Here is a 24653-nt window from a genome sequence, read left to right as displayed (position 1 = left end):
CATTGATTTTAAGATATGGAAATTAAGTCTTGGTGACATAATTTTACCTAAGGTCATGACCCAGTTAGTTATTGAGGTAGAATTTGAATTGATGTTAGTTTGGGTCAATTTCCATTTTCTTCCTGCTATACCATCCTCTTAAAGGAATGAGAATTCTGATATGTGGATTTGAGACAGGACTTCCTTAGCACTTCAGGGGGACAGATTACATTTCTATTTGATATTTCTCTTTTCACAAGCATTGTTATATTAGTGAAATAAGGTCAAACTTGAGAGAGTAAATGTTACGAAAGAGCCATGGTTGGGATTGTTTAAGACTCTGTAATACAGAGTTACAGAAGATGTATTTGGTTAACAAGGAATGGGAGTAAAAGATTCTTTCCCCTTTACAGCTTAGATTATTGCTTGCTATTATCTAGGGGACCTAAAATATTTGGGAGTAATTGGTAGGAGAGAGAAACAGATAATTTGGAGCATGGGGAAAGACGAGGCCTGGATGAGGATGGTTTTGTTTTATTTATTATTTATTTAACAGGAGAAAATATTCAGAATTTATTATGGGTGTACATGTGGGGGTGCCGTAAGAATATGAGACACGAAGATGAATTGGACAGTTGAGGTTTACTATGCCATTTTGGACAAAGGAGAAGAGGCAGAGGTCTGGGATTTCAAAGGAAAAGTGAGCAATTCACAGGTAGACAATGTCAATGTAAAAGTGTCCAAACTTGTAGAAAATTTTTATGAATTTATTTGAGCCAAACTGACAACATGCTGAGAAGCAGTATCTCAAATGCTCCCTGGATGAGGGTGATTTTAGAAGGGAGGCTTTGGTTAGTATTTATTTATCCAGTAGAAGATATTTATTGTATACCTGCTAAGTAGCTGACATTGAGGTACAAAGCCACTGTACTCAAGTTTTATGTTATGGTGAAGAGACATTTGTAAATTGATAGTTTCAACTCAGAGAGAGCAGTACCGTATCTATGTACAAGGTTTTAGAAGTATCAAGGATGGGCATAAAATGGACCTTTCACCCAGATTTCCCAGTAATTAATGTTTTACTGTATTTGCTTTACATATTGCTCTCTCCATACACACACGTACATATACACATACTTTTTCCTGAACTATTGAGTGTATGATACAGAAATGAAGCCATATTTAATACTTCAGTGTCCATTTTCTACAAAGATATTCTCCTTTTATAGCTGCGTTAATAAGCTTAGGGTGCCTTCACAAAATACCACAAGCTGTGTGTCTTAAACAACAGAAATTTATTCTCTCACAGTTCTGGAGGATGGAAAGCCCAAGATCAAGGTTCAATAGGGTCCAATTTCTGGCGGAAGTTCTCTTCCTTGATTGCAGATAACCTTACTGTGTCTTCAAATGGTGAGATTGTCGGGGCAGGAGGTGGATCTCGGTTGTGTTTTCTTTTATTAATTAATTTATTATTTTTTAAAAATTTATATTGATTTTAGAGAGGGAAGAAGGGGGAGAGAGAGAGAGAAAGAGAGAGAAACATCGATATGAGAGAGATACATTGATTGGTTGCCTCCCATATGCCCCAACCAGGGATCAAACCCAAAGCCTAGGTATGTGCCCTGACCAGGAATCAAACCCATGACCTTCCTGGTGCGTGGGACAAGGTGCTAACCAACTGAGCCACACCGGCCAGGGCCCTGTTGTCTCTTCCTAATGCCCCCACACACACACCCCCAAGGGAGAGAGAGAAACATCAAAGTGAGAGTCTGTTGTCTCTGGTAAAGACAAAGACACTCTTATCTTCTTAGAAGGCCCTACTGTTAATGACCTCATTTAACCATAATTATCTCCTTATACACCCCACCTGCAAATATAGTCACATTGGAGGTTGGGACTTTAACATAAGTTTCGAGGGTATGTTTTTATTGACTTTTAGAATTAGAGGAAGGGAAAGGGGAAAAAAACCATCATACACACCCCAACCCCAACCAGGAATCAAACCTGCCACCTTTTGGTACGTGGGAGGAAGCTCCAACCAGCGAGCCATTTAGCCAGGGTTGGGGAGACACAATTTAATAAATTGCAACAATTGTAACATCTGTACAACTACCAAAATCAGGAAAGTAAGCTGATAGAGTACTATACAGTATAATCCATAGACCCTAGTTGAATTTTGCCAGTTATCCCATTAATGGTTTTTAAAAGGTCCAGGGTCATGTATTACAGCTAGTTGTCGAGTCTCTCGTTTTCCTCAGTCTGAAACAGTTCCTCAGTCTTTCCTTATCTTTCATGACCTTGACATTTTTAAAGAATATGGACCATTAATTTGTGCAATATCCATAAATTTGTGTTTGTCTGGTGTTTCCTTATTAGATTCAGGTTTGCAGTTTTGGCAAAAGTATCACAGAAGTGATGCTGTGTTCTTAACCCATTATGCTTGGAGGAACATGACGTCAATCAGCCCCATTAATAGTGACATTAACTTTTATTGTGTGGTTAAGATGTCTGTTTGCCAGGTTTCTCCACTGTAAAGTGACTATTTTGTGAGCAAGCAGTTTGAAACTATGTAAATACCGTGTTCCGCATTAAACTTTCTCTCACTAGCTTTGGCATCCATTGATGTTTGTTGCTTGAGTCAGTTTTTACTGTGATGGTTTCCAGATGCAGATTTTTAAAATTCCATCATTCCTTACAGATTTATTAGTTGGCATTTGATTATAAGGCAGGGCTTTCCTCTTCCCCTTTTTATTTATTTACTTATATCAGTATGTATTCATGGATTGCTATTTTATTCAGTGGGTTATAATTATTTATTATTTATTTTGACACTTGTCCATTTCATAGGTTTGGCCACTGGGAACTCCTTGAAGGTAGTGCCTGTGTCCTTTTGATATTATTCTTTGAGCACTTTTTTACTTTATAGTACATGTTCCAAGTTCTTTACTTTTTTTTCCTGGCATGGAATCAGCCGTTTCTCCAAGAAGCCCTTGTTCCTCTTAGAAACCAAGATGTAGGTATTAGGTACTGGGATATTTTTACTTCTAGGCCTTTTCGATTGAGAGATTTAGTAAATGGTCACATGTACACACACAAATGCATGTACGTGCACACGTGTATTCAGTCACCATATGTTTTCTATATATATAACTGAGTTTATACCAGGACTTCCAATTATAATTCAACACCACAGGGTTTATTCTAGCCTTCTTTTCTACATTTGTAACTTCCTAAGTCTGTATATATTTCAAAGGGAGCATTAATGAGATCTGCATTGTGAGTTTGGATTTGGAGTGTAAAAGGTAGAGAGGAGTCAAGGATGACTCAAGGTTTTTGGTTGAAAAAAGCCACTAGAAGAAAAAGCCATTTACGGAGATGGAGAAGGCTGTAGGAAGAGACAGTTGGAGGAAGAGACCAATCAAAAGGTCACAGGGTGAGTCTTAGCTGTGTATTAGACATCCAGGAAGAGATGTTGGGTTGGCAGTTGTATATTTGAGTCTGTAGTTCAAAGAAGAGTTCCAGGCTGAAATATAAATTACTTCAAGACAACCAGATTACATTTCTTTAATAACCTATTACTATGGAAACAGCAAATATTTGTTGTAGAAAGTTAGAATACAGGCAAGCAAAAGGGAAAAAAAATAGAGATCAGCACTGTTAAAACTTAATTCCATAGCCATTCTGATTTCTTTTACAGATTTTTTCCCTAATATGAGTTGTTCTTAATTACTTTTTTTCAGTTGATGATTTCATCTAATCTCAGACCACATTCAGATTTCTTCAGTTGATCCAAAAATGGCATTTACAGTTGGTTAGTCCAAACCTATATCCAATTCTCAATTAATTACATCAGATTGCTATGTCCCTGGAGTCTCTTAGTCTCTTCAGTGTATTTTATGCCATTGATTTTTTGTTGATGAGACTGGACCAGTTGTCCTGCAGAATATCTCACCTGAATTTGTCTGATTCCTTCCTTGCAGTATTATTAGCTCTTTTTATTATTTGTTGCTTTTTCTAAAATACCCTTCTGTATAAAAGCTTTTTATGGCTTCTCATTAGCCACAAAATAAAGTCTGAAACTTTTTAGCTCATTATTTAAGTCCCACCAGAATTTGTCATCTGTCAAAGATTCTCCTGCTCTTCTTTCACTCAAACCTTCCTGGTCAGACAAACAGAAATAGGTAGTGGTTAAGAACGTAGACTCTGGAGCCAGGGTGTCTGTATTTAAATCCCAGCTTTACCACTTACTAGCTGTGACTTGGGACAATTCACTTAATTCCACCTCTTACATGTAGATAATAGTACTAATCTCATAGGGTTGTTGTAAGGATATCAGTTAATACTTGTATCATCTTTAGAACAGATCCTAGCATGCAGAAAGGGATATATAAGTTTTTTTAAAATAATTTAAAATTCTAGCCTAAATATCTCCCTCCTCCAAAATGAAAGACAGTCATTGCACAGGCCTATTCAGCACTTTTGCCCATGACTTGTTCTCACTGGAGTGCTCTTCCCTTCCTTCCTGCCTATGAAAATTTAACTTCTTAACGAATACTAATTGAGCACCTATCAGACACTGAATTAGTCATTGTGATAAGTGTTGACAGATTAAGTTCAGGGTTCACTAAAGGCATAGCCTTGTGGATTCAGAGGAAACTGGAGGGAAGATGTGAGATGTAAGCCAAGACTTAAAGAAAGCAAAGGAGCCCGGCCCAGGCATGGCTTAGCAGTTGAGCATCGACCTAGGATCCAGGAGATTGCAGTTGGATTCCCCGTCAGGGTACATGCCCGGGTTGTGGGCTCCATCCCCAGCCAGGGGGGGTGCAGGAGGCAGCCAGTCAATGACTCTCTCATCATTGATGTTTCTATCTCTCTCCCTCTCCTTTCCTCGCTCTGAAATCAATAAAGATATTTTTTTTTTAAAAAAAAAAAAAAGCAAAGGAATTAGCCTATTGGGTGACAAGGGAAGGGGTTGGGGCTTGGAATTGAGAACAGAATTTTGTTCTCCAAACTGGAGCTTTAAGGGCGAGAGTGGCTAAAGTTGAGGCTAACCAGGTAAGCAAGAACTAGAGTAGAGAGGGTTTCAAAAACATTCAGGATGGGCCTTCTCAAATTTCATAGGCATCTTCCCAGACTACCTCAGCCAACTTCTCTCATTCCTCCTGAATTTCTTAGTGCTCCAGCGGAGGGTTTGCATGGGGGGGAAATGGCAATAAAATAGTTGGGGGTGATTTGTTTTAGGAAGAAGTAGAGATGAGGTGGAGGGTCAGAATCTGACATGGATTAAATTTAAATTTTTGGATGTTTTCTTACAAATGAATAGAAAACACTAAAGGTTATTCAGAGTGAATTATCATGGAAAAGGAAGATTCTGAGAGACAAGAAAGGGAGAGGTTTCTGGGAACTATAGTTCATTAAAGACGGAATTTGATTTTGAAGGGGAAGAGATGAGACTGAAACCGAAGGTAATATCCAGATCATAAATGGAGTCTAAGATGTTTGGGCATTTCCCAATAAGCAATTGGAAATCATTGGCAGATTTGATAGGAGAAATAACTGGACAATGTTTGCATATTAGAAGATGAATTTAGCAACAATACAGAGAATAAATTTTGGGGGGTGCAAATCTAGAGACAAGATAACCAGTTAGAAGGCTATTGAAGTAGTAGTCCAAGTCAAAGGTGATGAACCCAACAAAGAGCTTTAGTAGGAAAAGAAGGAAAAGACATTTGATAGATATTATTGGAGACAAAATTGGCTAGACTTGGAGATTTAACAAATGCGGGCTGAAAGGTAGAAAGGAGGAAGAGTCAAAAAAGATTGCTAAAATTCTGGCTAAATACAGGAGCAGTAAAAGAGGGAAGAGGAGGAAGATAAATATTAGTAAAATACTGAAAAATCAAGCTCAAGGTGCCTGTGAGATTTAGCATTGATTGGTAAAGGGACATCCAGGTTTGATGTGTATGGATATGGGAGTCATGGTTACATAGGTGCTGGTAGTTAAAGGCATGGAAGTGAATGATTATGCTGATAGCATTCCATTTTCTGTGTTCTAAGCTTAATGATTTACATACATTGTGTGTATGTGTGTGTTTAATGTTTTTATTGATTTGGGGGAGGGGAGAGACACATTTGTATGAGAAACATCCATTGGTCACCTCCCATATGTGCCAAATTGGGGATTGAACCCACAACCTAGGTGCCCTGACCAAGAACTGAACCCGCAGCCTTTTGGTGTACAGGACAAAGCTCCAATCAACCAAGCCACCTGGCCAAGGCTATATGTAATTTTTTTTTTTTTAATATATCTTTATTGATTTAAGAGAGAGGAAGGGAAAGGGGGAGAGAGAGATAGAAACATCAATGATGAGGGCTGTCATTGATTGGCTTGCCTCCTACATGCCCCCTGCTGGGGATCGAGCCCGCACCCCGGGCATGTGCCCTGTCCGGGAATCAAACCTTGATCTCCTGGATCCTAGGTCGATGCTCAACCACTGAGCCACACCACCTGTGCTACATGTAATTCTTATAACAACGTGTGAAGTTGTCATTTTACAAAGAAAAAGGAAGTATATAGAAGAGTTAAGTAACTCATAAGACCCCAAAGCTAATAAGTGACAGAGCCAGGAATGGAACTATTTGACTTAAAATGTGAAATCTTAAACACCTTGCTGACTGGCTATTTTGAGCCAAAACTCGCCCATGGGGCCAGCTACTTTTCTTTTAGTAGTTTTGGCAACCGCAGTTCTTCCTTATTGTTCCACAGACCAGTGTTTTATTCTTCAATAAGAGTTCAGCTGTAGACATGCTGTTGTGGAAATTATCTTGGTAAATATGCCAAGAGCCAAGAAAAGGCCTTAAACTAATAATAAAATCTGTTGTGACTTTTCGCCGTCACCTGTATATATCTTGAAGTTGCAGATATAGCCACTCTCACTCTCACAAAGCATCCTTACTAAAATTCCATATTTTATTATTTTTGCCGGATTATGCGTCTTGAATCTGATGCATCCTCTTCATGGAATCATTGCTTCATCGAGTGATAACTGCTGTTTTGGTATATATAAAGATTTAAATTAATGTGAGTGCAGACACGAGTTATCTCGTGAATGGCCAGCAACACCATGCTGTGGGTGAATAGAGAAGAGTGCTCGGGAAAGAATACTGGGGAGCATTGACATAGGATAATCATAGGCAGAGCTGCTTGACTATACATGCCCACCTGTATATATGGAGGAGCCAGAGAAATAGGAGGAAAATCGGGAGAATGGTTATGACAGAAACCAAAGGAGGAATTACTGTAACAGGTGATTCTGTGTGCCAAAAGCCACAAAGAAATAACATTTTTTTAAAATTACCACTGAGTTTTAATAAGTTGGAATTTATTGGTAACTTTGGTAATTGCTGTTTGAATGGAGTGATGGAAATATAAATGAGATAGCATAATTTATATAAAGCTTTTAGCACAGTAGATTGCATGTTTTAAGTACAGAAAAAAAGGTATCTTCTGTGATTATGGAGTTAATAGGAGTTAAAATGGAGACAGCGAGTACATAAAGCTCTTTCAGAGTCCTGATTCTGAAAGACCTTAACTGACTCAGATACATTAATCTGGGTGGGTTTAAATATGGATACTTTTGAAAGAACATAATTCTCATCTTATGATTTATGCTTTCTCTGTGAAATAGCATATAAGCTTACCTCCTGAGAGTGAGGAAGGAATGTGGTAACATAGGGGGCTTGGCAAGTGTGGTAGAAATTTGAAATAGCTCTTACAGTAAATGAGAGAAGATGCTAATTAAGGACATGTGGAAGGACTGTAGTATTGAGGGCCCAGCTGAAGGAGATTGGTCCTCCTGGTGATACGATTTTTCTTCAGCAGAACACAGGAGCAGAAATAAAGTAGTAAAGGCATTCAGTCCAGATTTAAGGTTTTGTTGAGTGTATGTGCTAGAAAAGCTAAATTTGGTTGGTGGGGGAAAGATGATGAAGGTTTTGATAAAAAGTGATTTTAATAATGGGTCGGAGACTCTGGAATTGATGGAGAAAGAGTTGAGTACTGGAAGAGGCTGTAGAGAAAATAAAGAACAGATTCTGATGAAATTGAAGAACAAGTATAATGGGAGTGGGAGGTTGTGGACAGAAAAGGGAGTGGTTCTGGGAGGTTACTGGATTTGAGATAAAAAAAAAAATGGGGGGAACGAGAAAATACGATGGATCTTCTGTATGGGTATTAAAATTGTCCAGGATAACAACGAAATTTGGGGTGGCATTGCTCAAGGTGCCAGATAGTAATTTGATTGGGCCTTGTCATGGGCCTTTGAAGAAGATTGACTTAGGTGTGTTTTATGGGATCAAATTACTTATTTCCCAGGACATTCACTTGGTGATGAAAGTAGCAACAGAACCTCTTTTCCAGTAGATGGGAGGACTTAGATGTATCTGAGTGGTATCCGGACTGGTTGATGAAAGGAGTCTATAATTATAATGTAGAGGAGGTTAAGGAATTTGTCTGAGGTCACATTCTGATTGGATTCTAAAGCCCATACTCTTTGTGCTAACCCTGATGTTTTTGCAACAAGTTGAGCTGCTTCTGCTCAATTTTTTATTTTTTCAAATGTTTGGGAGAGCAATTTTGTTTTATTTTAGCTTCTCCAGAGTTAGTGTTTTTAGTGCCAAGCATCTATAAAGTGAAGTAAAAATCTATTCAAGGAGTACCTTGAACAAACCCTGTTGATCATATTAGTTCATTTGTCTGTTCATCCATCCATCCATCCATCCATCCATCCCATCCCATCTCATAGCAGTTTGAGAGCATTATATTTGGAATAAATTGAACTAAGTATAAATTGACTGATTTGGTTTTATTTATGTCTTTTGTCATCTCTAGCTGCCTATCCCCATCGTTTGAATCTCTTTTACCTTGCCAATGATGTCATCCAGAACTGTAAAAGGAAAAACGCAATCATATTCCGTGAATCGTTTGCTGATGTACTTCCAGAAGCAGCTGCTCTAGTGAAGTAAGTAAATTCTTACTGTTCTTTGGGATCTAAGCTTAGAAAATTTAGAGTTTTAGTTTCTATTGTTACCCATTAGTAAGAACTGTAATAGTTATAAAGATCTAATAGCTTAAAGATCTAAGAGTATTTTTCCCAAATTGTTCATTGTAACTTTCCTACTAATACACACATTTTTTTCTTTTAAAAACTCTTTGTTCCCTTTTTGAAAGTTTGATATTTACTGTCTGCCTCTTCTTGCCTAACTTACCATCATAGAAAAAGCAGTATCTTATACTGTATATGCTAGCAGTAACCAATTTAAAAAATTTAAATTCCAGGCAGGTAACATAGATGAGTGAAGTGGGTTGAATGTGAGGAAAACCCATCAAAAGGGGGTAGCAGCTACTCAGCCCTAGCCTATGGCCAATAAAGAAATATGAGCCCAGCCTGGCCAGGCGTGGCTCGGCGGTTGAGCATTGACCTAGGATCCAGGAGATTGCAGTTCGATTCCAGATCAGGGCATATGCCCAGGTTGTGGGCTTGATCCCCAGTCAGGGGCATGCAGGAGGCAGCTGATCAATGACGACTCTCATCCTTGATGTTTCTATCTCTTCCTCCCCCTCTCCCTTTCTCTGTCTGAGATCAATAAAGATATATTAAAAATAAAAATTAAAAAAGAAAAGAAATATGAGCTCAGCCCTAGCTGATTTGGCTCAGTGGTTAAGAGTGTCGGCCCGCAGACTGAAGGGTCTTGGGTTCGATTCTGGCCAAGGGTACATACCTCGGTTGCAGGCTCAATCCCTGGCCCTGGTCGGCATGCAAGCAGGAGGTAGCCAATCGATGTGTCTCTCTCACATCGATGTTTCTCTCTCTCTCTCTCTCCCTCTCCCCCCCTTCCACTCTCTGAAAAGCAATGGAAAATATATCCTTGGGTGAGGGTTAAAAAATATAGATATATGAGCCCAGTGTTAACACACACTGCCAGACCTTGCAAAGACTTTTTCATTCTTTAAAATATGGATTTTTTTATATGAAGTTTCTTAATTTTTAACTATGTGAAACTAATAACAGACAGCTAAATTCTGTTAGATGCTTCTCCATTCCGCCTGTTGTGATCTCAAATGTCATATAGCCTTAGAACTGCTGAGATATATCATTACATATATCATAGTCAACTTCCAGTCCAGAGAGACAAATCACACACTAGTGATTTAAACAAGGACAGTGTAATATAAAGAATTGTTAAGTAGCCCTGGCCAGGTGGCTCAGTTGATTGGAGCTTGTCCCATACACCACATGGTTGTGGGTTCGATTCCCAGTCAGGGCACATACCTGGGTTCCAGGTTCAGTCCCTGGTGGGACGCATGTGGGAGGCAACCAACTGACTTCTCTCTCTCTCTCTGTCTCTATCTCTCTCTCCCCCTCACTCCCTCCCTTCCTCTATCTCTAAAAACAAAACAAAAACATATCCTCTGGTGAGGATTAAAAAAAAAAGAATTGTTAAGTAGGTAAAAGGTAGCTATCTAACTACTAGAAAGAATAAAAGAATTCTAAGGTGTGTTGAGACTACTTCTGGACCTGAGAGAAGAATGAATGAGGAGCCCCCCTCTCCTCCCAGCTGAGACTCATTCCTGAGGAAAGAGTGAATTGCTACGTGCACGTGCTACGTGCCACTGTATTGGCTAAGAAACAGGGTGGAGAGCACTCATCACTGAACTGCAAGAGCAACACTCTGCTAAAATGCTGCCAGGATGCCTGTACACTTGCTGATCCACTTAGAACAGAACACCAAAAGAATCCCTACAGCCATTTCCAGCTTCTTAGTGTCACTCTAGGGCCCTCCATTGGCAGAGTCTAACACTGAGCCAGGGGAAAACAGTTTGCATTGTGGCTCCAGTAGCATCGAGAAGGGTGATTTAGAGCAGAGAGGCAATAAATTAATAACTGGCACACATACCTACCAGATAGGACATAAATTTTAGAGTTCACCAATACCGTAATTATTAGCAAGATTGTGGCACAGTGGGAACTCTCATATACTATTGGTTTTAGGGTTCTTTGGTATAAAACAGCCTCCTGTTAAAAAGTTTGTTATGGCCCTGCCGGGAATGGCTCAGCGGTTGAGTGTCGACCTAGGATCCAGGAGATCATGGTTCAATTCCCAGTCAGGGCACATGCCGGGTTGTGGGCTCCATCCCCAGTCGGGGGTGTGCGGGAGGCAGCCAATCAATGACACTCTCATCATTGATGTTTCTATTTCTCTCTCTTCCTCTCTGTCTCTGAAATCAATAAAGATATATTTTAAAAAAAAAAGTTTGTTATGCACACCCTATGATCTTGCAACTCCAGCCCTAGTCTTTTACAAAACCCCGAGAAACTTTTGCATATGTATAGCAAGATTGATGAAAGAGAATTTTTATAGCAACAGTATTTGTCGTAATAAAAATGTGGAAACAACCCAGATATATATTGCAAATTAATTACCTTGGGATGTTAAACAAAGCTTTAAAATGTTAGAAGAAAATATGAAAATTTTTTATGATAATAGGAGTTAAAAAGCTCTTAAGACATAAAGAAAGTATTTATGAATTTAATTACATCAAAATTAAACTTCTGTGTTACAAAATAAGCCATAAAATTAAAGACAAGTGACACACTGGGGAAGATACTTGTTATAAGCAAATAAAAAGATAAGTTATAAAGTGGGAATTATTTTAGGAGATACAGAATAGCAAGTTTTTAAAGATAAAATTTATCTCCACTCTAATTTCTTGAGTTTTTGGATTTTTTTTTAGTGTTATGTGTTTACTTTTTTTGTTTGTTTTTGTTTCTTCATCTTTATTGTTGAAAATATTACAGATATCCTCTTTTTACCCCCATTGATCCCCTCCACCCTGCATCCATCCCACCCTCAGGCCTTCCCCAGACCAGTGTCTGTGTCCATGAGTTATGCTTATAAACATGTTAAGTTCTTTGATTAATCCCTCCCCACCTTCCCTCTGAGATCCCTCAGTCTGTTCCATGCTTCTGTGTCTCTGGATCCATTTTGATCATCAGTTTATTTTGTTTATTATATTCCAGATACAAGTTTGATCATGTGCTACTTGTTTTTCTCTGACTGGTTTATTTCACTTAGCATAATACTTTCTAGTTCCCTCCATGCTGTCCCAAAGGATAAAAGATCCTTCCTCTTTACAGCTGCACAGTATCCCATGGTGTGAATGTCCCACAGCTTTTTTATCCACTCATCTACTGATGGGCACTTGGGCTGTTTGCAGATCTTAGCTATTGTAAATTGCGCTGCTATGAACATAGGGGTGCATAAGTTCTTTGTGATTGGTGTTTCGGGTTTCTTAGGATATATTCCTAGCAGTGGGATCACTGGGTCAAATGCTAGGTCAATTTTTAATCTTCTGAGGAAACTCCATACTGCTTTCCATAGTGGCTGCCCCAGTCTGCATTCCCGTCAGCAGTGTACTGGGTGCCCTTTTCTCCACACCCTCGCCAGCACTTGTAGTTCGTTGATTTGTTGATGGAGCCATTCTGACAGGTGTGAAGTGATCCCTCATTGTGATTTTAATTTCCATCTCTCTGATGATTAGTGACGTTGAACATTTTTTCATGTGTCTCTTTGCCATCTGTATGTCCTCTTTGGAGAAGTGTCTGTTTAGTTCCTTTGCCCGTTTTTTAATTGGATTGTTTGTCTTCCTTTTGTTAAGTTGTATGAGTTCCTTATATATTTTGGATATTAACCCTTTATCAGATGTGTCATTGGCAAATATGTTCTCCCATACAGTGGGCTCCCTTTTCATTTTGTTGATGGTTTCTTTTGCTGTGCAGAAGCTTTTTATTTTGATGCAGTCCCTTTTGTTTATTTTCTCCTTAGTTTCTCTTGCCCTAGGAGATGTATCAGCAAACATTGCTACGAGAGATGTCTGAGATTTTGCTGCCTGTGTTTTTCTCTAGGATTTTTATGGTTTCATATCTTACATTTAAGTCTTTTATCCATTTTGAATTTACTTTTGTGTATGGTGTAAGTCAGTGGTCTAGTTTCATTTTTTGCATGTACCTGTCCAATTTTTGCAGCACCATTTATTAAAGAGACTGTCTTTTTACTCCATTGTCTGCTCTTGCCTCCTTTGTCAAATATTAACTGACCATAATGGCATAGGTTGTTTTCTGGGTTCTCTGTTCTGTTCCACTGATCTATATGTCTGTTTTTGTGCCAGTACCAGGCTGCTTTGATTACAGTGGCTTTGTAGTATAACCTGATATCTGGTACTGTGATCCCGCGTGGGTGTCACAATTTCTTGAGTTTTTTTAAAGTATGGACTGCCTCTTCTTTGAGTTGACCCATTATTTAGTCTTCCATTCAATCAGTTAGCAAATATTTACTAAGAACCTGAAAGATACAGCACATTATTTTGATGATATCCCAGAAATAAGATATTGATAAAGAAAAGATATTCCTGAGTGAGGCACAAGATTATGCTGTTTCGTTCTGTTTATTTTAACTGTGATACCTGGGTACCTCCTCTGTACTCTTCATCAACTTTATGCTTTGAAGTAATTTGCTGGTACCTTGCTGTTTTAAACCTGGGGGTAGGGGTGTTGCTGTTGAACATCTTAGCAATTCTTCAAAGGTCAGCCATTTTTTTGTTACTTACAGTCAAACAACAAAGTTTATAAGTAATTGTTCTATGTTATGTGTGGTAATGATTGTACATTCTACAGAAATTGAGGTTGTGGCCAGTAATGGCTGAAATAGAGATCTAGAATAACAAGGTAAGTAAAGCTGCTATTCTGGATTTTTTTTTTTGGTTTTGTTTTATCTTTGGAGAATTCCTAAATACAAGAGATAGTTGAATTGTAGAAGTCTGAGAGTTCTCTGTTTGTATAGATAACGAATAAGTCTAGCTAAGAATTTTAGAGCTAACAAATTATATACTAAAAATCATTTTACAAATGAGGAAACGTAGCCCCCAAAAGAATTCTTACGAAAGCCAGAACTAAAACTTCTTAAGTTTCCTCATCTAGTACTATTTTAATTATATTATACCCTAGTCTCATTTGTATGTTTTCTTTGCAGTTGCTGGTTTTCCAGCATATTTTATTTGAGGACTTTGGTAAATATTTTTTGGGACTTCATAATGAATACTTTGGTTTGAAAATGACAAAATCTAGTTATCATTCATTTAATTACTATTTAGTGAGCACCTTCTAGGTGTCAAAGAAACACCAATAAATAAGTTACAGTCTCTGCCATGTATAAGCTATGTAGTCTGTTTGAAAAACAGACATTTACAGAAGACTGGACTTCTGACTGAATGACCAAACCATTTGTTCAGAAATGTTCTTTTAAATAAAACAGTTACATTCTTTACAAAATATAAGCTGAACCAGCAGCAGTAGACATATTAGAGTCAGAGCCGACACTAACCAGTATGCCTGTGTCAGTAGTACCATGTGATCTGGGCAGTTAGACTGGAGAGGGGATAAAGTGGTCTTAAACACCTTGCTGGCTGGTCATGAATATACACGTGTTTCCGTGTCTGAATGTTGCTGACTGGTCACGAGATAACTCATGTCTGTACTTACATTAATGTAAGTAATTTTAAACGCCTTGCTGACTGGTCATGACAGAAAAGCAGCCAGCCTCACGGGTGAGTTCTGGCTTGAAGTGGCTGGTCAGCAAGGTGTTAAGTCATAAGCTCTCCCTGGCTTCCAGTATAGACTGTCTCTGGGGGAACACATTTTCTACTTAGACCACCCGGAATCCCATAGATTCAGATCAACAAATATGTGCTCACGGGGCTCACTGAACACATTGGGAAACAAACCACCATGAGGGAGAATTGGCAGATTTAGACACCCCCCCCACACACAAACACACTGAGCTTCAGATATTAGAATCATCAGATAGAATATGCAAAACAACTATGTAAGAAATGTTAAAGAAAGATTAAATGGGATAAAATGAAAAATGGATAGATTTGGAAAAGAACCAATAGGAATTCTAGAAAGGCAAAGGAGATTAAGCTAGAAAATAGTTCTGAAGAAATTAGAATTGCAGCAATAGAGAGAAGGAGGTGGGCTAGTGAAGGTTAGCATGAGAGGCCTCATTAACATCAAATTACAGTCCTGGAGGAGAGAACTTTTGAATTCTTTGTAATGCCTGAGAACTCTGGAATTGGTGAAAAACACGAAGTTGCAGGTACAGGAAGCACAACATAAACAAAGCAGAATAAATAAAAAAGAATTCCACACCTGGTCACTGTAATGAAATTACAAAAGAAAAAGTTTTCAAATGGCAGCTAAACAGTTTACACCTACTAGGAGAACTGGAATTTCAAAACAAAACCAGAAAATAACAAGTGTTAGAAGGATGAGGGGAAACTTCCACATTTCTGGTAGAAAACAAACTTCTGAATTAGTTTTACTCTGGGAAGTTAGCAGTAAGAGGAATGGTGAGTCATACTTGGCAATAAAATATATGAAATACTTAAGGATACCCTTAACAGAAAATATGAGACCTTTATTAATAAATTGTATTTGGGAATGATGAACATAAATTCATAAATATTAATGCTTTGCTGCAATAAAGAATCTTGTATAAATCATTCATAGGTGTTAATAGAAAGGTAATACTTTCCAAATTAATATGTCCGCCTAATATAAGTCAAGTTAAAAATGCCAAATTTTTCCTCTTTTGGAACTTAACATTACTCTAAATTTACTCAGGAAAAATAAGCAAGGGAAAGTGTAACGAAGAAATGATTTGAGATATAATTGTAATGAGGGAAGATAAGCTACAGTTTTGAAGATAATATTGTATAATGTAAAAATGGATCAGTGGAACCGCATTTGCTGCCTAGAAAAGATAATTAAATACATGCTAGTAAATCAATATAGAAAAGAGAAATTTTGATATTGGAGCAATTACTAGGACATCTATTTAGAGCTTAACTTTACATCCTATGCCCCAATAGATTTTAAGTGAATTATATGCAACTGCATGTTAAGAAAATAAGTTATAATCTTAAATATCTCTGGGTAGGACATTTTTGTAACATTAAGGGAATTTGATTATAGAATGAATGTAGATGATACCAAAGAATTATTGTTAATTTTATTAAGCATGGTAGTAACACTATAGTTTATATAACAAAATGTTAGAATTTTTTTTTGAGTAGGGGTGATAGCTGGGATTTGCTTTAAAATACTTCAACAGAAAAGAGAGAGAGATGGAGAAAATGTGGCAAATCTTGATAACTTTTTTAATCTGGGTGATTCTACTTTTAAGTATATTTGAAATTTTTGATAGCACAACTTTTAAAAGAGAGGAAATGGTTAAATTGAGATTACAAATACAAAATGAAGTGAGACCAACCATTGTTGCAGAAGTATGGGGAACAGCATACCTATACTGGTGGTAGGAGTATAAATAGGTACAGCCCTCTTAGAAAATGTTTCGCGTTATTAAGGAGAGAGACTTGAACCAAAAGATACTCATTGCAGCATTAATTGTAGTAAAAAAAAAAAATCTAGAAACAACCTAATATCCAATAATAGATAAGTGATAAATTTTGGAACAGTCACATGATAGAGTATTGTATAGTCATTAAAAGTAATGTTTATACAAAGAGTAGATTAGAGGAAGCTTATTTTGTTAAGTGAAAAGAATTTAATACAGTTACGTGCACACACACACACACACACACACACACACAAAATTGGTTTCAAATACTATACTAGCATTCATGGGGGGGAAAAACTAGAAGATAGTAATGCTGAAATTGGTATATTGTAAATCTCCATTTGGTGAAAATGGAGTTTTTCTTTAAACTTTTCAATCGTTTTTTCAGTGTTATATATACATAAATTTATAGTACTTATAGTGTATGTGTATTATATAGCATAGTATTTATATATATAGTACTTATAATATATAACATATTATGGTGTTTATAATATATGAAGCTTATAAATACTGTATATACTACTGTTATATATATGTACACTATACTGTGCAATAAAGACTATAAAACACTATATATACAACTGTATGTATGTATATATATATCTTTTATAATGAGAGAAAGGGTGTCAGCATAAAAAACAAAAGAAATGAGAATAGAGTCTTCATTCTGGTTAATAAATCTCTAGAAAATATAATTTTCTAGAAATTTAATACAATTCTGTTTCCTGTACATACTATCATTAGGCCAAAAGGAAAAAAAGTCCTCTGCGAACACATGATATTATGGATGGTATGGATTCGTGTTTGAAGGAGGCCATAAAGTTGATATAGCTGTTTTCTGTCTTCAAACTCCCTATGGATTGGTGGATTTGCTTGGGGAGCAGTTAAATTTCTGGGGGTTTTTGTTTTTTCCATTTTGTCTTTTGACATATCTGCTAAGAATGTTCGAATGTTCTCAGTTCTCTGGCAGGCCTGATAGAGTGAAATTTCTTTCCTTATGACTTCGTGCCTTGGTCCTTATTTTGCCTTCTGGGATCACACAAAACCAGTCTGATTCCTTTCCTTTACAATAGTTAATAACCTCCCTGCATTGTTTTCTGTTTCTTCTACAGTTCCACATAAGATACGATTTTAATTTTGCTTCTGGTAATTATTTGTCAAGCACTTCTACTTTAACAATTTTCTTGCTAATGTAAGATGACTAGCTTGGCACAGAAGCCCATCTGTGAAGCAAGCAGAATGAAGTGATACTTCTCACCTCCACCGTTCTATGTATTATTATAGAACTAAGCGATAGCTTTTTGGAAAACATGTTACAGTATGTGATTGATTCATGATATTTTCAATGAAACCTTTCAGAAAAAAGAAGCTACATAGCATTGCTAAGCTTGGTCTTATTCTGTACTCATTTAGTTGATTTTTTGGACTAGGTTCTTCATTATTAGATTTTATCTTGTTAGACTCAGGCTGTCTTTTGGGATGCTAGTTATGCCACTGAGCACCCTAAGTAGCCCTCTCAACGTCATACCTATCAATAAGTTTGGTGAGTTGTCCATAGCCTCATCTGTGTCGTCCATAGAAAATGTTGAATAAGAGTACTTAAGATTTTAGTCCTAGACACTGTAGAAAAACAGTTTTAAAATAAACATCAAAAGACATTTGGAAAATAATTTTGTTGACAACTTTATTTTTATATATATAGTTTGAGGTATGTTAACATTTTCACCTATCTCACTTTTTCTTTCTCCTCAGGGATCCATCTGTCTCTAAGTCTATAGAACGAATCTTTAAAATCTGGGAGGATAGAAATGTTTACCCAGAAGAAATGATTATGGCATTAAGAGAAGCTTTGAGTAAGTGTCTTTTCTCTCCTAAAAGGAAGTTTTAGTCGTCTTTCAGACTTTAAAATTATATATATTTTAAAGATCTGTTCCTATTGCTTAATAATGAAAAATAAAGTTTGGGATCTGGCCTTGTTTGTTTAAAATTAAATACTTATAAAAATTCAACTTAAAATTTGAGTAGAATTTGTTTTGGGAGGGTTGGATTTTGTTTTTATTAACTAAAGAAAGTCAAGCATATTAAGTGATGATGGTCATCCGATTATTCCATTTCCTTTACATCGAGTATTTAAACTAAAGTTCACTTTTTGTGCTTACTAATTACTGCCCCTGTGCTCTTACTGTTGGATAATTTTTGGACAGGATTTCAGTTTTCACTAAGTATTTTCTATTAAGCATATATTGGCATTCTTTAGTCTCTGTTTCAGTTTAGTTTTATGGTAAGTTGTGTACCTTTTTAAAAAACAGTCATTTAGTTTCTGTGTATTAGATGCACATAATTAAGTCATGGAATAGGAACTGGTGATACCTGATATCATGACCATTAATTAACTAGAAATTTTCTTTAAAAATAGCAACTTCTAAGAAGCTGTTAAATTCTTCATTTGAATGTGTTAACTGATATTTTTAAGCTTTCCTGCCCTATTCTCAAAATCAGTCATTTCATTGACTATAGAAATAATGTTTATTTGACAGCTTCTTAGAGATCTGGTAGGTGTTTTATTTTATTTTTTTATAAAAATGAAAGAAAAGGAAAGAAAGAAACAACACACAGTCTTGGATTGCCTTTTTTCGTGCTACAACTTGACACTGAAGTGGACATACAGAACAGCTTCCCATAATGCCAGATTGCAAAAACTGAAATGTTTTCCAGGTACCACTTTCAAAACTCAGAAGCAGCTGAAAGAAAATCTGAACAAACAACCGAATAAGCAGTGGAAGAAATCACAAAGTAAGGAACAAAATCTCAACTAATATAAAATTAACTCCTTTTTGGAGCAGAAGAAAATGTAGACCGTTTGACATCGTACCTCGCATAAACTATGGGCAAGCCTGTATTTTCCAGGCTTGGGAGGCTCCCAGTGACTTACACTAAACAAGCCATCATGGAGTTACTTCTTAAAAAAAACAAAAACAAAAAACTACATTTAAAGAAAATGCAGGAAAGAGGGTTTAAATGAGTGAAGATTCAAGAGTAGTTGGGGGATTGAAAGAAGAAAATAAATACTTGATAGTGCCCAGGCTAACTCTCAGGTTCAAAGATATATGAAGTTAGAGGCAGCTGGCATTAAACAACAGAGCTGAAGAGGAGACTAGTCATTAAGAAGCGTTTCTGTGGGAGCCATGAAATCCTTCAGATTTGGGGATACACTCTACCAGATTAGACATGGGCCTCAGATCTTGGCCAGAAGCTCATTCTCTAACAGGAGCTCCTGCTATGTTTATCATGTTTACCCAGCATGAGATCAAGGGAGTGGAATACTGCATGTGATGGGCTGCTGTGGGCCAAACAGGAATATTGAGAAAGACCTGAAGGTGTGGAGGGAACAAGGTAAAAGACAGTGAGAATTGGGAGGTGAATCAAGACACTTGGGATGGTTTTGCTCCAGCAAGCATTTGATATTCATCATGATTAAGGGAGTCCTCTGACATCCTTTTGGGCATAAGTTGCATGCTTAGGAACAACAGGAGTCATCATTTCAGCCAAAGTTCCACCACAGTGATAATGTACTTAGAACTTTCCTTGACTATTTTTGCTGGGAACTGAGTCAGCAGAAAAAGAAATCCAAAACTAAATACATAGGAATAGAGTTGATGGTTGTAAGTAATTTTCTTCAGCCAGTGCTCAGGATTAATTGGATGTCCTGCTCCTGAGCACTCCTATTGAGATCCTCTCACACTCAGATTAGGAAAAAGGTACTTCATGTATCTCAGGATCTCCAGATCAATAATTTTAGGACTTTATGACTTAAAGAGCCTTTTGGAGGTAAGTAGGTCAATCCTATCTAAACAGTATGTTTTTTGTTGTTGACCATGCTTGGAAATGTTTAAATTTCATATTCCACTGTTTATTCTAGAAAATTATTATTTAATTGTGCATGTTTGACATATATTCAAAAGTACATCTTAACTATAGAGCTAAAATTTTTCTGAATATTAGTCAAGTTTTTCTGTCTGTATTCTTAATGACCTTTTGTTTAATTTCAACAGCATCCACGAATCCAAAAGCTGCTCTCAAGTCTAAAATAGTTGCTGAATTTCGAGTAAGTTACAGAGTATGTTGAACATGGCCAAAGCATTATTCACCCTTTTTGTGTTACAGCTTCCTATGTAGTCCAGTAGGATTATTTTTATTCAGTTGTACATCAATTATATTTTTAAATTCTAAAGGAATCCAGATTGGGATCAGATTATTTGAAGTTTTATCTGTTTCCCTAATGGAAAAAATAGCCTTATAGAAAATCTATTACAGGTTTATTTCTGTACTGAATCCCCCAACAAGGGGTCCATCTTTCTATGAAGCTCTACTAAATTTGAATTTGTGTAGAGTTGTTATAATATAATAAGACTCTGTTTATCTAATTAAAATTTAAAGAAGATATAAGTGGACCTTTGTTTCATTCTTAACTCTATATCCATAAATCAGCTTTGAATAACTATGGAAAAGGATTTTTTAAAAATCCTCACCCAAGGATGTATTTTTAGTGATTTTAGAGAGAGAGAACAAGAGAGAAACATTGATTGGTTGCCTCCTGTACATGCCCCAGCCTGGGATTGAACCCGCAACTTAGGTATGTGCCCTGACTGGGAATCTAATCCACAACCTTTTCATGTACAGGATGATGCTCCAACCAGCTGAGCTACCTGGCCAGCTCAGGAAAAGGATCTTTTAAAGTATAGACTAAAAAAATGTCTTGACATGAAAATTGATATAGATATCCATGATTATGAGGAAATATGAAGGGTTTTTCCTTCTTGGGGTTTTATTAGGTTTTAGTGGGGAAAGATAAGTCAATGATCTTGTGAATGAAATTTAACTCTGCTGTATGTTCAGTCTCAGGCCCTCATTGAAGAGCTGTTGCTATACAAGCGCTCAGAAGATCAGATAGAATTGAAGGAAAAACAGCTGTCAACTATGCGGGTGGATGTGTGTAGCACAGAAACTCTCAAATGCTTAAAAGGTAATACTTACATCCTTTTAACTAGAATAACTCAGATTTTCTTTCCAGATCTGTCATTTTCAAGTGGTGAGACTTGTTTCTCCCATAAAGAGAACCTTAGGTTGGTTGGAGAGAGCAGTTGTGCCAGTTCTGGTTTCCCAGGTAGTGATTACATGCATATACATTTCATAAGTAAATTCCTGTCCTTCACCTTGTACACATTAAACTTACACAGTGTTATATGTCAATTATATCTCAAGAAAGCTGGAGAAAAATAAGTTAAAAAACCCAAAGAAATAAATTCTTTTTCCCCACTTCTGGTGCTCTCTTGATATATTAAGTTATACATAGACAGGTGTATTTCACATGTGTGATTTACTGGTTTGGGTATGCTATTTTTTTTTAATATGTTTTATTGATTTCTGAGAGGGGGGAGAGGAGATAGAATCATCAGTGATGAGAAAGAGTCATTGATCGGCTGCCTCCTGCACACCCCCAACTGGGGATTGAGCCCGCAACCCAAGTATGTGCCCTGACCCGGAATCGAACCTCGAGCCCCTGGTCGATGCTCAACCACTGAGCCATGCCAGCCAGGCTTGGGTATGCTCTTTAATAAAGTCACTGTAATGCCCTATAAAATCTAGTTAGTTGCTCTCTTTTCCTTACAAATTATAAATAATAATATTGATTTATGAGAATATAAATCATGAAGGTAGAAATTATCCTTACTTGTTCACTGGTGTATCCAGCGCCCAGAACAATGCTTGGTACATAATAGACGTTTGATAAATATTTTTGAAATAATGAGTAAATGGCTACTAAATATTCATTTTGGCATCTATTTTGTTGTTGCACCATGCTTTAAATTTAACATTATCAAATTTAATCCTCACAACAACCCAGAAGTATATTAAAAACCTCCATTTTGTACATGAGAAATCCGATGCTTCATAAGGAGATGAGTAGCTTGCCCAAGTCACACAGCTGATGAGAGACAAAGCCAAATTTTGTATCCGTCTCTAAAGCCTATACAGTCATGGGGAAAGAAGTATACTTAGAAGAGTAAGTAACAGTTCATAATGTCGCTATTGTTGTGTTTTTGGGTTTTTGTTTTTGGTTGTTAATCGTCACCCGAGGATATTTTTTCCATTAATTTTTTTAAAGAGCGTGGGGGGCGGGGGGCGCGGAGAGAAACATCGATGTGAGAGAGACATCTGTTGATTGCCTCCCATACGTGCCCTTGACTGGGAACCGAACCTTTGGTGCGTGGGCCCATGCTCTAACCACGGAGCCACACCAGCCAACGCCATAATGTCACAATTGTTACAAAAATAATTGAGGGCTTGTACTTTTCTAATACAAAATTATCAGGCATCTTCAGATAGAAAAAAAGAATTTTTAGTGTGATTCACAGAGAGGTCACTTTTCTTTACTTTTCTGAACCTTAATTTTCTCAAGTATCTTACACATTCTAGAGGGTTAAAAGTTAATGGTCTAAGAAGTGAACAGAATCAAGCCTCATTCCATTATTTCTAAGTATTAGTGTGGCATCAACTATGTGAAGAAAATCAATGAACTTTCTTTTAGTGAGACTTTTTTTTGGTTACTGTAATTACAGGTAATTTCATGATGCACTCTTGCTTTTAACTCTAGCAGATTCACATGAATCATTTTAATAATCTGTTTTATGATTTTTGTGCTTTGGAGAAACTTTTTAAAGGTGAAACTGTGAGACTAAGACTATTACACATTAAGGCAGCAAGAATAGGTTCACTGATCATCTGGAAAGGGATTTTCTTTAAAAAATTAAATTGTTTACTTCTTTATCCTGAAATGAATACTTCCTGTTATTTTAGATAAGACTGGTGGGAAGAAGTTCTCCAAAGAATTTGAGGAGGCAAGCGCCAAACTGGAGGAATTTGTGAATGGATTAGATAAGCAGGTGAAAAATGGGCCCTCACTAACAGAAGCACTGGAAAATGCTGGAATTTTTTATGAAGCACAGTACAAAGAAGTAAAAGTGGTGGCCAATGTAAGTAGTAATTAAAGCTATCATATTGATTGGTTACTATATGTCAATGACTGTTTTATATGTGTTATCTAACTCTATGAGGGTAAGCATTATCTCCAGTTCACAGATGAAGTTATTTTTGAAGAGGGTTATTAGTAGTAACCTTGTACAGGTGATATAGCCAGCAAGTGGTGGAGTCTAACTTAAGACCTGGGTCTTTCTGATGCAAAACCTCATGCATACCCTGATTATTATGCCTTATGTCTTTGGATTTCAAAGGGAGTATGTCAAGTTACTGTCACAGGACATAAAATCAGGCTGAAATATATGTAGAAAACTAGATGGGAACATTCTGTTACTAAATTTTGTGTAAATTGACTGGATTAAGGACCCTCTTTGTCCCCTCCACTGGAAGGGGAGTTGATAATTGGACATTTGTCTAATGGCCTCTGAGACTGTCCATTTTGTACTTAATTTTTTTAAAGTTTTAATCACCATATGTACTCATAAAAAGCATGTGGTATTATAGATCCCACCAGTCCCAATTCCTAGAAGCAATTTCTTCTAACTCATTTAGCTATTTTTTTTCTGGCATTTGCCTTCATATTTCTAAATTATATGCCCATATTGTTCTTTCTTGGTGTAGCCTGTTTAAGAAATATCTTTTAACTACTTGATGTGACAAATGAGGATTCAGCTTATATTTACTGGCCTCCTCTTTCTCCCAATATTGTTATATAACTGTTTTAAATCTGTTGATTACTTTTGTAAATTGAAGCACAGTTGACCCTTGAACACAAGGGGTCAGGGGTGTTGATCTCCATCCCCGGTGTAGTGGAAAATCTGCGTATAACTTTTAACTTCCCAAAAACTTAACTGCCATGCAGTCATCCCTAAGTATCCACTGGGGATTGGTTCCATTACCCGCTTCGTATTCCAAAATCTGCAGATGCTTGAGTCTCTTATAGAAAATAATAGAGAACAACACATACAGTCAGCCATCCACATTTGCAGATTGAAAATACTGTTTTTGGTCCATGGTTGGTTGAATTTGTGGATGCGAAACCCGGGGGTTACAGAGGGCCAATGGATGCGTATAAGTGTATCTGTCCAGTTCAAACCTGTGTTGTTCAAGGGCCAGCTATTCTATACTCTTTTTTACCACTAACTAGACTCCCTGCT

General features: G+C 37.0%; 1 protein-coding gene across 6 annotated transcripts in view; it reads left to right on the top strand.

The window, feature by feature from the left end:
- Nucleotides 1-24653, top strand: part of RPRD2 (regulation of nuclear pre-mRNA domain containing 2) — a 59295-nt gene that overhangs the window by 16000 nt on the left and 18642 nt on the right. For 3 of the 6 annotated variants that reach the window (XM_081120369.1, XM_081120373.1, XM_081120371.1), the window contains exons 2-7: nt 8870-8999; nt 18211-18311; nt 19174-19251; nt 20511-20563; nt 21355-21481; nt 23317-23492. In XM_081120369.1, coding sequence (XP_080976495.1) covers nt 8870-8999; nt 18211-18311; nt 19174-19251; nt 20511-20563; nt 21355-21481; nt 23317-23492 — 665 coding nt within the window. The remainder of the gene's footprint in view (nt 1-8869; nt 9000-18210; nt 18312-19173; nt 19252-20510; nt 20564-21354; nt 21482-23316; nt 23493-24653) is intronic. The other 3 variants (XM_081120370.1, XM_081120374.1, XM_081120372.1) reach the window with 1 other exon arrangement.

This window comes from Miniopterus schreibersii (assembly GCF_964146895.1).
Source record: "Miniopterus schreibersii genome assembly, chromosome: 19".
NCBI lineage: Eukaryota > Metazoa > Chordata > Mammalia > Chiroptera > Miniopteridae > Miniopterus > Miniopterus schreibersii.
This window is presented reverse-complemented; position numbering and strand designations above follow the sequence as displayed.